Here is a 12,685-nt window from a genome sequence, read left to right as displayed (position 1 = left end):
AGCTCATTATAGTCCCATCACAGTAATCAGTCATCTTCCTGGTAACGAGCTGTGCACCTCTGTGCTCATCACATGATCATGGACTGTACATCACATGACCATGGTCAGAATTTTATCCATTAGAAGTAACAAAATGAATGACAGCAAGCAGAGATCTAGGAAACTTATTATACAAACAATAACATTTGTCTCTCAATATTGGTGTGAAAGTGGACAACCACTTTAAAGAGGACCAAACACTTCCTGGGGCGTGTGGTTTTATACACCGCTAGAAAGCAGACAGTGCGCTGTTACGTTCTGTGCCCCCGGTGAAGAGCTATTGGTGCAGCTGCCATAGCTCTTCAACGTCAGAAGGGTGTTTCTGACAGTCAGTCAGGAATGCTCTTCCTCACAGTAGCGTCTGTGTGGAGTGGTGAGGAACGCCTCCTTCCCCTCCTGATAGTACTCGTCCATAGACGATTACTGGGAGTCATCGCTGGGCGGTAAGCAATGCCCCCTCTCACAGTAAAGCGCTATAGACGCTGCTGTGAGGAATGGCATTCCTGGATGACTGTCAGAAACGCCCTTCTGACAGTGAAGAGCTATGGTAGTGGCACTGGTGGCTCTTCACTGGGGACACAGAACATGAAAGCCGATAGTGCGCTAAATTCAGCGCACTGTCGGCTTTCTAGCAGTGTATTACACCGCATGTGCCCCAGGAGGTGAAAGGTCCTTTTTAAGTTCAAATGGGTACCTACAAAATTTCTACCAAAACATTTCTACCAAAACTCATCAAAAAATGTGAAGATTAGATCTAACGATGACCCCCGTTGAGTCTCCCGTGGACCCCTGGGGGTCCACCTGGACCACTTTGGGAATTACTGTATTACATGGTCACCACAGTGTCTATAGGCAGAAGCAGCCGATCTAAAAGGGTGTCAGGTGCTAAATACTTTACTAAGCCACATGGGAGATCAAGAGTAGTATAGGAGATGCCAGTCTTGATAAATCACCCCCAGTGTGTTCTTAGAGGGATATCTGAAAATGGTGATGAGCCACATGTTGTCGTATTTAGCCTTGATGGTTTCTCTTTGCTTATAGAATGAATTGGATCTGGAGAAGGGCTTGGAGATGAGGAAATGGGTCTTGTCTGCCATTTTAGCTAGTGAAGAAACATACCTGAGTCATTTGGAAGCCTTGCTGTTGGTAAGTGTATAAGTATCACTGTGCTTTTTTGCCTTCATTTTCTTACCAGGTAAATTAATTTAATATATATGTTCTTTTCCTCCTTCAGCCAATGAAACCGCTGAAAGCGGCAGCGACCACTTCACAGCCTGTTTTGACAATCCAGCAGATAGAAACTATTTTCTTCAAGGTCCCAGAGTTGTATGAGATCCACAAGGAATTTTATGATGCTTTGTTCCCACGAGTCCAAAAATGGAGCCATCAGCAACGAGTTGGGGATCTTTTCCAAAAACTGGTGAGTGAAGCAGAAGGCTGTCCTGCATCACTAGTGCTTACAAGTCTTGGTGGTTTTCTAAAGGGAAAATGTTTGAAGGACGGTCAACCTCCTCACTGAGGGATGTCAGAAGAGGTCATTGGTGAGGTGTCTGCACCCTGTGATTCCCCGTGGGTTATTGTATTTCTTAGTGTGATCTGCTATTTGTTTTCTGACTAAGGAATCTGAATGTTTTGTTGGAATCTCCCATTTACCACAACAAGACTATGAAGGCTGCAATCCTATTGGAGAAATTGATGATTCTTTAAGATTGGTTTTACAAATGTTTGTGAAAAATAATTTATGAAAATATCCTTATTAGAAGTACTGTGCCATTCTCTTTTTATACATGCGCCCCAAGATCATCCCACTCCCATCCTGAAAATCAGCAGAAATGTAGGGACATGTGACCTAATATGTCTGTTAATAATTCCTACAAATTGTACAGTGCTGCGGAATATGTTGGCGCTATATAAATAAAATGTATTATTATTATTATTATTATTATTATTATTATTATTATTATTATTATTATTATTTCTTCTTCACACTATCTACATGGAAGCAGAAGACTACTTTAAAGATAGCTGTAGAAGTATCCATAAAGCTTACAACCCTTGGAACCTTAGATAAACGCACTTGCATTACTATAATGGTCCCCCTCACTTGAAGGGGATCAGAATATTGGAGTCTAGTTTAATGCATCTATGCAAGTCGGGCACTTATGGGTGTGTTTGGTCTGTCTGCCAACACACTGTACTTCATATTTCTAAAAAGTCAGTGTGGAAATGGATGGACTTAGGTAAACATCTGATTGGTGGCGTGCTGAGTGTAGGATCCCTCTTAACTAATATTTTATCACCTATCCTTCAGTATACTGAGAAACCTTTTAAGAGAATGTTATCTATATAGTATTTATTTCAGATTGGTAGGGTCTGATCTACAGTAGTTCACTTCCTTATATTTCCGGTAAATCGCTCTACACCTTTTTTTTAACTTTTCTTCACCTTTTTAATATTTCCTTTGCTCCTTCTATGTTCAGGCCAGCCAGCTGGGTGTGTATCGCGCCTTTGTTGACAACTATGAGGTTGCTATGGAAACAGCAGAAAAATGTTGTCAGGCTAACGCGCAGTTTGCTGAAATTTCGGAGGTGAGATGTTTCATCTCTTATGCTTAAAATTAAAAAAATGTGTTTAATAGAGGTGTGTGTGTGTGTGTGTGTGTATACAGTCCTATGAAAAAGTTTGGGCACCCCTATTAATCTTAATCATTTTTTGTTCTAAATATTTTGGTGTTTGCAACAGCCGTTTCAGTTTGATATATCTAATAACTGATGGACACAGTAATATTTCAGGATTGAAATGAGGTTTATTGTACTAACAGAAAATGTGCAATATGCATTAAACCAAAATTTGACCGGTGCAAAAGTATGGGCACCCTTATCATTTTATTGATTTGAATTCCCCTAACTACTTTTTACTGACTTACTGAAGCACAAAATTGGTTTTGTAACCTCAGTGAGCTTTGAACTTCATAGCCAGATGTATCCAATCATAAGAAAAGGTATTTAAGGTGGCCAATTGCAAGTTGATCTCCTATTTGAATCTCCTCTGAAGAGTGGCATCATGGGCTACTCAAAACAACTCTCAAATGATCTGAAAACAAAGATTGTTCAACATAGTTGTTCAGGGGAAGGATAAAAAAAGTTGTCTCAGAGATTTAACCTGTCAGTTTCCACTGTGAGGAACATAGTAAGGAAATGGAAGACCACAGGGACAGTTCTTGTTAAGCCCAGAAGTGGCAGGCCAAGAAAAATATCAGAAAGGCAGAGAAGAAGAATGGTGAGAACAGTCAAGGACAATCCACAGACCACCTCCAAAGAGCTGCAGCATCATCTTGCTGCAGATGGTGTCACTGTGCATCGGTCAACTATACAGCGCACTTTGCACAAATAGAAGCTGTATGGGAGAGTGATGAGAAAGAAGCCGTTTCTGCACGTACACCACAAATAGAGTTGCCTGAGGTATGAAAAAGCACATTTGGACAAGGCAGCTTCATTTTGGAAACAAAAATTGAGTTGTTTGGTTATAAAAAAAAGGCGTTATGCATGGCGTCCAAAAAGAAACAGCATTCCAAGAAAAACACATGCTACCCACTGTAAAATTTGGTGGAGGTTCCATCATGCTTTGGGGCTGTGTGGCCAATGCCGGCATCGGGAATCTTGTTAAAGTTGAGGGTCGCATGGATTCCACTCAGTATCAGAAGATTCTTGAGAATAATGTTCAAGAATCAGTGACGAAGTTGAAGTTACGCCGGGGATGGATATTTCAGCAAGACAATGATCCAAAACACCGCTCCAAATCCTCAGGCATTCATGCAGAGGAACAATTACAATGTTCTGGAATGGCCATCCCAGTCCCCAGACCTGAATATCATTGAACATCTGTGGGATGATTTGAAGCGGGCTGTCCATGCTCGGCGACCATCTAACTTAACTGAACTTGAATTGTTTGTCCAAAATACCTTTATCCAGGATCCAGGAACTGATTAAAAGCTACAGGAAGCGACTAGAGGCTGTTATCTTTGCAAAAGGAGGATCTACTAAATATTAATGTCACTTTTCTGTTGAGGTGCCCATACTTTTGCACCGGTCAAATTTTGGTTTAATGCATATTGCACATTTTCTGTTAGTACAATAAACCTCATTTCAATCCTGAAATATTACTGTGTCCATCAGTTATTAGATATATCAAACTGAAATGGCTGTTATAAACACCAAAATATTTAGAACTAAAAATGATTAAGATTAATAGGGGTGCCCAAACTTTTTCACAGGACTGTATATATATATATAAAAATGGAATATAGGATGCTATCTTTAAAGAGTACGTGTGTTTTCATGAAAAGTTGAAATATGTGCAGGGTCTTGCTAGGCAGTCTGTTCTATGCCTGTATACATCTTCACACATGATGTCCTATCTTTCCTGTTGGTTTTTCTGCTGCTGATAATCACATTATGGTTGAAACACATTTTACATTTTTCTGATATTGTTCTGCCAGGAGTAACTGTACAATAGCAAACAAATAGCTGAGAAAAACCTAAGTGACTATAATATAGGAGACGAAGGAACACTGTACTGTAAATACAGGACAAACGTATGGCAACCAAGTAGATAAAAAAAAAAAAAACAAGGAAAAAGCACAATCAGAGAAGCTGCTTACTGTCTGTGAATAATATCCCATCAGTAATCAACCAAGCAGCCAGAAGTAGATACATGGGTATATAGAAGACTTTTCTTACATTGTAAACTGTAAGAATTGCAGACCTTACGGTCCTATACACAAATCAACAGTTTGCAGACGTTTGTGCAGGCTATGAGGAGAATCAACATCTCCCCTCTCCATTCACTGTATGAAGTGAGAAAAGCTATTCTCTATGGACATTTTTCCCTGGTAACGGAGTAAACTGCAAATTATTCTGAACTCCTAGTAGCAAGAACTTCAGAGTTTTTTTTTCCATTCAGAAAGCAGACATATATTTAACCCCTTCCCACCGGTGATATTTTTCAATTTTTGTTTTTGAATCCCCACCTTTCAAACATCAGGTATCGCCTCAGCAGATTACGCAGAACACAGGGATCACATCAACATGTTACAAGAACCGGGTATCACCTCAGCATGTTACTCAGAACCAGGGATCATTCAGCATATTACACAGAACTAGGTATCACCTCAGTATATTATACAGAACCAGGTATCACCTCAGTATAATACACAGAACCAGGTATCACCTCAGTATATTACACAGAACCAGGTATCACCTCAGTATATTACACAGAACCAGGTATCACCTCAGTATATTATACAGAACCAGGTATCATCTCAGTATATTATACAGAACCAGGTATCACCTCAGTATATTACACAGAACCATGTATCACCTCAGTATATTACACAGAACCAGGTATCACCTCAGTATATTACACAGAACCAGGTATCACCTCAGTATATTACACAGAACCAGGTATCACCTCAGTATATTACACAGAACCAGGTATCACCTCAGTATATTACACAGAACCAGGTATAACCTCAGTATATTAAACAGAACCAGGTATCGCCTCAGTATATTACACAGAACCAGGTATCGCCTCAGTATATTACACAGAACCAGGTATCGCCTCAGTATATTACACAGAACCGGGTATTACCTCAGTATATTACACAGAACCAGGCCTAGACTGGGATGAATAAAACAGCTATGTTACTCTTTACAAGTCACTCCAACCCACAGACTTGCCATAGGGGCCCTGACTCTTACTCTCCTTGTGACCCCCACATTTCTTAGTTCAAGATGACCCATTATTCTTGGTCCATAGTATGGCATCTTTCTAAATCATGGTCCCTAGTATGGCTCCCTTCTCCTTCCTATATCATTGCCCCATGTAACAGTGCCCAGTGGTTCATTTGTTTTTGATTTCATTGTATGTTATGCAATCCTGAAAATGTGTGTGTGTCAGCTGTACATCTCCCACTATGAACAGGCTCCTACCAACCATTGTTAACTGTATGAATACACCAGGAACAAACATTTGCTCAAATACTTAGTCGTTCAGCCCCCCCCCTCCCTAAAAATCAATGAGAAGAACTGAAAGTAAAACAAGCTACAATTTGAGCTTTTAATAGGCAGAGAATTTCCTGTGTGAATAGATTCTTAAAAAGGGTAGTCCAATTTCAGACAAATATTTAGAGATAAATGATTTTGTTTTTATACAAGTTGTACAATTTTCCATAATACTTTCTGTATCAATTCCTCACAGTTTTCTAGATATCTACTTCATTCAGCTTACTCAGGGCTCGTTCACATCTGCGCCCGGTCTCCGTTCTGCAGGTTTCCATTTCCTGCATAAAACAGAAGCAGGATACGGAAACCTGCAGGACTCTTTCTCACCCAATGGGTTTAAAAGCTGTCCGGCCGTGAGCGTTTTATGCTTTCCGCCGCGAAACCGTTTTTTAAAATCCGGACACAGTCGTACATGCAGTACTCTGTGTCCGGATTTAAAAAAACGGTTTCGCGACGGAGAGCATAAAACGCTCACCGACGCTCACAGCCGGACCCGGTCTGTGGTTTCCGTCGTCTTGCATGCAGAAGACGGAAACCACAGAACGGAGACCCGAACGCAGGTGCGAACCTAGCGTCACAGGGGTTGAAAATGGACAGATTTGTTTCCACTGGCAGTAAGCAAAATGAATGACAGCTAGCAAAGAGCTAAAAAACCATAAGGAGTTGATACACATTTTGGAAAATAACTTTTTTCATTATATGAACAATAACACTTCTCAATATTTGTCTGAAACTGGACAACACCTTTAACATTGTTCCAGTATGTTTTCGGTGTACATTTGTCCATGGACAATGGTCATACATAGTTATGGAGGTTAATCTAATACTAGGATGACATGAAAATGGCATGAATATATAACTTGGAATTTTTTTTTTTTTTGCTTTCAGAACCTGAGAGCCAGAAGCACACGTGAGTCCAAGGAGCAACCAGCTAAAACCTCCCTAGAGGGTAAGTAATAGTATCTGTAACGGGTTAGTGTAGTTAGGGTACGTTTTGTGATCTACAGAATCTTTGCCAAATGCCTGAATATTGGACAGTCCTGGGTGTGTCATCCTGTTCTTTGCTGTAATGGTAAAATTTGTCACCCTGTCTGTTCTTCATCTGTAGCTCTACTCTATAAGCCAGTGGATCGTGTGACACGCAGTACGCTTGTTCTACATGTGAGTGATGTTATATTTTTTGATAAACCCCATAGAATATTACACCAAAAATGTTTGATTTAAAAAAATGTACATTGGAGATAAGTAAAGCGCGCTTTTGGCACATGGTAGGTGAAGTAATACAAAATCAAATGTGTCTTAGATCTAGTAGTGACAGGTTTCTACAGTACAAAGACCATATGAATCCTGAATTTAGGAAACACAAACTTTTACAATTTAGGGTTAGTTAAAACAAACCAATGCGGTATAATCAATGACGCATTTAAACCCTTGTAGGACTTACTGAAACATACACCTATTGGTCATCCAGACTACCCCCTACTTCAAGATGCACTTCGAATTTCTCAAAACTTCCTGTCTAGCATCAATGAGGAAATCACACCACGTCGGCAGTCAATGACTGTTCGAAAAGGAGAGGTGAGTGGCGGATGAAGTGGGCTCATTGTTTTGTGTGCTGGAAATGATGTTCATATGAAATAGTTTTACATTTATATATCAACAAAATTTTGGCTTTTATTATATTGCACTTTGTATTAGGCTATTCTTATCATACTAACCTGTTAAATTTATGACATAATGAAACTTGCGATTACCATTTTCCCATAGATGTGATGTGAATAAAACTTAAATAAAAAAAACGCAAAACCCAGTCAAAACATTTTATTTATTTATTTATTTTTTTATGTACCATTTGCTTTCCAGGGGGATTGTCTGTACATAAGCATTCTTATCTCTGATTTTAGATAAAAAAAAATCGTTCATGTAAAAGAGCTTTGAAAAAGCTCCATGAAGCATTCAGCTAGAGTGGGAATTTCAGTTTTTAAAGGGAACCTGTGAAGGTGATTTAAGACACCCGACGTATCCTTACAAACTGGAGGTTTAATGTCCCAAATCGTCCTGTTATAACTAAATGTATAGCCACATTAAAACTAAAAAAAGCTTTATACTCGTCTAGAGATTAGTCTCATCGCACTCATGTCTGGTGCTCCTGGCGCCTGCACTGTTCTTCACTGAAGTTGGAGAAGCTTGGTGCATGTGCACTAAAGCCAAGGTGTACTCCACTGCTTTGTCTGAAGAACTTTGCCAGTGCAGGAGTCCCGCTGATAAGTGAGTATAAAGCTTTTTATTTTTAATGCAGCTGTGGATTTTGTTAGAACAGGGCGATTTGGGACACTAAACCTCCATTGCAAAAGGGTCTGTAGGTGGTTTAGTAACCTAAATCGCCCTGGTAGACTTCCTTCAACCCAAATAATCCCATGAATTCTTCCCAGCAATGGGGTCCATCTTGGTAATCATCCATTTCCTGACATGGGTAATAATCTTGACACATGCTGCCTCCTTTGTATGTTTGCTCCAGAATTTATATGGATTTCATATGACCTAATAACACCAATGTTTACTGTTTTTCTGTTAAAATGGAAATACTTTCCAATTTTTATCTTTGATGCCCAACTTTTATGAATCAATTCTCTTTCCTTTTTTTTTTTTTTTTTTTTTTTTTTTTTTTTTTTTTTTTTATAGCATCGACAACTTTTGAAGGACAGTTTCATGGTAGAACTGGTGGAAGGAGCCCGAAAGCTACGTCATGTGTTTCTTTTCACTGATCTTCTCCTGTGTGCAAAGTTAAAGAAACAGATAGGAGGGTATGAGCCTCTTTTTTTGTTGAATTTATGGTCCTGTAAAATTGGGGGGTGGGGGGTGGAGTAGAAGATAGAGGTATCATTCTAATATTTCTGAATATTCAGGAAAAGTCAACAGTATGATTGCAAGTGGTACATCCCTCTTGCGGACTTGACCTTTCAACCTCTGGATGAATCAGAAGCTGCGCTTAACATTCCCCTTATACAAGATGAAGAGCTGGAAGCTATCAAAGTTAAAATCTCACAGTTGAAAAGCGATATTCAAAGGGAAAGGGTAAGCCATGTTCATTTATAACTTATAAAGTGGGATCTATTTGGATTTAATAACTTGTTATGAGAAATCACTCATTTTATTTGTAATTTACCAAATTTATGGCTCCTTCTCCTCTCCTCACTTGTGTTTGTAAATCGTAAATGTACAATTGATAAATTCTGAAGTCAGAATTTACCAATTATACAAAGATGAACAGCAGCACCTAGGCTATGGAAGAAATCCCTGCTGGAAGGTGACTATTGTAGTGGGGAGGATTGGTAGCCATATATGTCTGGTACTGTATGGGCTACACAATATAACTGATACTTCTAGTACATGGTAAATTGAATATCGTGAAATTGCTATAGTAGGAACATGACTTGGATTTAGCAAAATGATGTCAAATGTCTTATGCTTTATACGAAACATATTGAGCATCATAACCACAATGCTAAGCTAAAATACTTTACATACATTATTTTAGAAAGCAAACAAAGGAGGAAAGGGTTTGGAGCGTCTACGCAAGAAGCTTTCCGAGCAAGAGTCAATGTTGCTGATGTTGTCTCCAAGTATGGCCTTCCGAGTGCACAATCGCAATGGCAAGGTAACTTACCCTCACACTATGAACTAGACAGATCTTGGGAGAATTCTGTGATTACAGCACTTTGCCAGAGTCTTACCTTTTTAGCTTTCATTCTTTTATAGGGGTACACAGTCCTAACTTGGTCAGATTATGAACGGGCTGAATGGGGAGAACACATACGAGAACAGCAGAAAAAATGTAAGCGCACACATGACTGTGTACATGATATAGCTTGTATGCCATTCATTTATATTGTTTGTGTTATAAAAATACTACTAGTTTGGTTTGATTTACTGTTTTGTTTTTTTTTGTTTTTTTTTCGTTGTTTGTTTTCCTCAGGTATCAAAAGTTTCTCTCTTACCTCACTGGAAATTCAGATGCTAACAAACTCCTGTGTGAAGCTGCAAACTGTACATAGGGTTCCTTTGACCATTGGGAAGGAAGGTGAGAAAACTTGGTTACAATGGAATATGTATTCCCATAAATTGTACCTGTTCTGATGATAAATCTGCTGTACTTGAGTTATAATGTCTCCTGATGATCAGAATATTTTATTCCTAATAGATGATGAGTCTTCTGGTCTCTATGGATTCCTAAATGTTATTGTCCACTCTGCTTCTGGCTTCCAACAGAGCTCAAGTGAGTGAGATTCTATTCTACTGTATGATGTTTCAAAGCAATGTACAAGATTTTTTTTTTTTTTTCCATTCATTCAAATCAAATAGGAAAAATTAAAAGATATATTTTACTAATTTGATGCAATGGGCTAATGGTGTTATCTTCTATGATTACCTGTCTTGCCTGTGATGTAAATGAGGAGACTGTTGCAAAGAAAACGTGTACAAATTTGGCAAGAATCAGGATATCTAGCTTTGGAGGACAGAGCAATTTCAGGATTTACTACTTTTTTTCTTTAAATATAGATGGCGCCATGTTAAATTAAAAAAAACACGTTCCCTTTACACAGGAGAGCATCTTCACATTATCTATAAAAGTGGTTAATTTGTAACACTAACCTCTTTGTTGGTTCCAACAGATCTGTTCTGTACTCTAGAAGTGGATTCTTTTGGATATTTTGTTAACAAGGCAAAGACCAGAGTTTACCGCAATACCACAGAACCCAGCTGGAATGAGGTGAGGGTGGCCTGCGCTGTTCATTCTGTGGTACAGAGTTGTGACTCATTTTACTAAAAGCACAGAAGCTGTTAAGACGATCTATTGGGAGGGTGATCATGTGGCATCCAGCTTACTTGTATTATATTTTGGGAATTGAATCTAGGGTTTTTTTTGGGGTTTTTTTTGTACAGACACACTTCTTTCCTAGTATCTTTTAGACAAAACAATGTTAGACATTGGTACGTGACCACAGATCACTATAGGACCTGTATCAGATATAATGGTCTTCTCAACATACTATGAAATACATGCAAGGGAAGGTTAAGGTTATATCAAGTAAATTGGAGCTTTACATGCCATTTATTTAAATTGGACATCAATTCTACAGCATGAGTTGCCTCTTGCAGCATCTATCTACTTTGTCCAACTTCACTGTGTAGGAAGAGGTTTTCTCGAAACTGATTTTGATCAAAAAACTGTTTCCTCAATGTAACTGACCTGTTCTTTTGCTACACATTGGTTTTTTCATGTACAGGAGTTTGAAATAGAACTAGAGGGCTCCCAGACTTTGCGCATCCTGTGCTATGAAAAGTTCTACAATAAGAACAGAATAATGAGGGATGATGTTGGTGAAAGCAGCGAACGCATAGTGGCCAAGGGACAGGTTCAGGTAAGAGCTGGGAACACGTAGTGCTATGAACAAGTAAAAGTAAGCAGTATACGCACATCCGTCCAATATTCTAGCATAAAGATACTGGCAGTGTGCCAGCTAATCCATTGTTATCTGTATCTTGCTACAGTTGGAGCCTCAGCTTGTCATGGGAAAGGATTGGCAGCGGTCAGTGGTCTCTATGAACGGGGTAAGTTCTCACTAGTAATAATGATTGTGAATGATCAAATGTTGTCTAATCTACCCCAGCCATCCTACTCTGTACACTCAACGTTCATTTTGCCATTTTATAGTCTTTCTTATTAATATCTTATCCCAACTTGCTACACCCATGATTTTTTTTGGCGCTCCGATCAATGCTTAAAATCCTGATCAATTTCTCTATAGATAGAGGTCAAACTGTCCATGAAGTTCACAAGCCGAGAGTTTAGTCTTAAGCGTCTTCCATCTCGAAAACAAACAGGAGTCTTCGGTGTGAAAATTAGCTTTGTAACAAAGTAAGTGTAGTCTTTTACATTTTTATCACACCAAATTCTCCATTGTTGTCTTTTACTGTCAGTATGACCAGCTTCACATGAGCATATTGTATCCACAATGAGTAGGTGACTTTTTATGTCCGGCAGTCAATATGTCCACAGACCAGATAGACTGGGAGGGCGCTGTAGACATTTCGAGGGGTCACAAAAGTCCAGCATGACTTAATGAGGGTTTGTAACAGATGGTCAAAAAAATAGAACATTTTATTTTTTGTGTATTCTAAGCATTTGTCAATAAACTGTAGGATGAAAAACTTCAATGAAAAACATGGTCTGTCTGTTTTTCAAATCCGTTGCTCTCCACAATCATGTGAATATAACGTAAGTATAATACATTTATTTATCAACAGGCGAGAGCGTTCCAAGGTGCCATACATAGTACGGCAATGTGTGGAGGAAATTGAAAGGCGAGGCATGGAAGAAGTTGGCATCTACAGAGTTTCTGGAGTAGCCACAGATATTCAAGCACTGAAAAATGCTTTTGATTCAAGTAAGTAAGATGAGATTGAAATGCAAGACAGCTAGATGGTTTTATTGAAATCCTACTATGTTGCTGAACGGACTTGGCTGAGATTGCACACATGCTTAGATATTCACCAGGAAGGAAACCTAGGCTACTTCATAT

General features: G+C 39.0%; 1 protein-coding gene across 1 annotated transcript in view; it reads left to right on the top strand.

Annotated features, from left to right (window-relative positions):
• Positions 1–12,685, top strand: part of BCR (BCR activator of RhoGEF and GTPase) — a 36,702-nt gene that overhangs the window by 17,436 nt on the left and 6,581 nt on the right. Inside the window, exons 3-19 of the mRNA XM_075276247.1 lie at positions 1,081–1,185; positions 1,274–1,459; positions 2,520–2,627; positions 6,990–7,050; positions 7,210–7,262; positions 7,539–7,679; positions 8,784–8,905; positions 9,008–9,176; positions 9,640–9,759; positions 9,861–9,936; positions 10,078–10,182; positions 10,303–10,377; positions 10,775–10,872; positions 11,390–11,524; positions 11,655–11,714; positions 11,912–12,021; positions 12,411–12,550. Coding sequence (XP_075132348.1) covers positions 1,081–1,185; positions 1,274–1,459; positions 2,520–2,627; positions 6,990–7,050; positions 7,210–7,262; positions 7,539–7,679; positions 8,784–8,905; positions 9,008–9,176; positions 9,640–9,759; positions 9,861–9,936; positions 10,078–10,182; positions 10,303–10,377; positions 10,775–10,872; positions 11,390–11,524; positions 11,655–11,714; positions 11,912–12,021; positions 12,411–12,550 — 1,864 coding nt within the window. The remainder of the gene's footprint in view (positions 1–1,080; positions 1,186–1,273; positions 1,460–2,519; positions 2,628–6,989; positions 7,051–7,209; positions 7,263–7,538; positions 7,680–8,783; positions 8,906–9,007; positions 9,177–9,639; positions 9,760–9,860; positions 9,937–10,077; positions 10,183–10,302; positions 10,378–10,774; positions 10,873–11,389; positions 11,525–11,654; positions 11,715–11,911; positions 12,022–12,410; positions 12,551–12,685) is intronic.

This window comes from Leptodactylus fuscus, chromosome 1 (assembly GCF_031893055.1).
Source record: "Leptodactylus fuscus isolate aLepFus1 chromosome 1, aLepFus1.hap2, whole genome shotgun sequence".
NCBI lineage: Eukaryota > Metazoa > Chordata > Amphibia > Anura > Leptodactylidae > Leptodactylus > Leptodactylus fuscus.
This window is presented reverse-complemented; position numbering and strand designations above follow the sequence as displayed.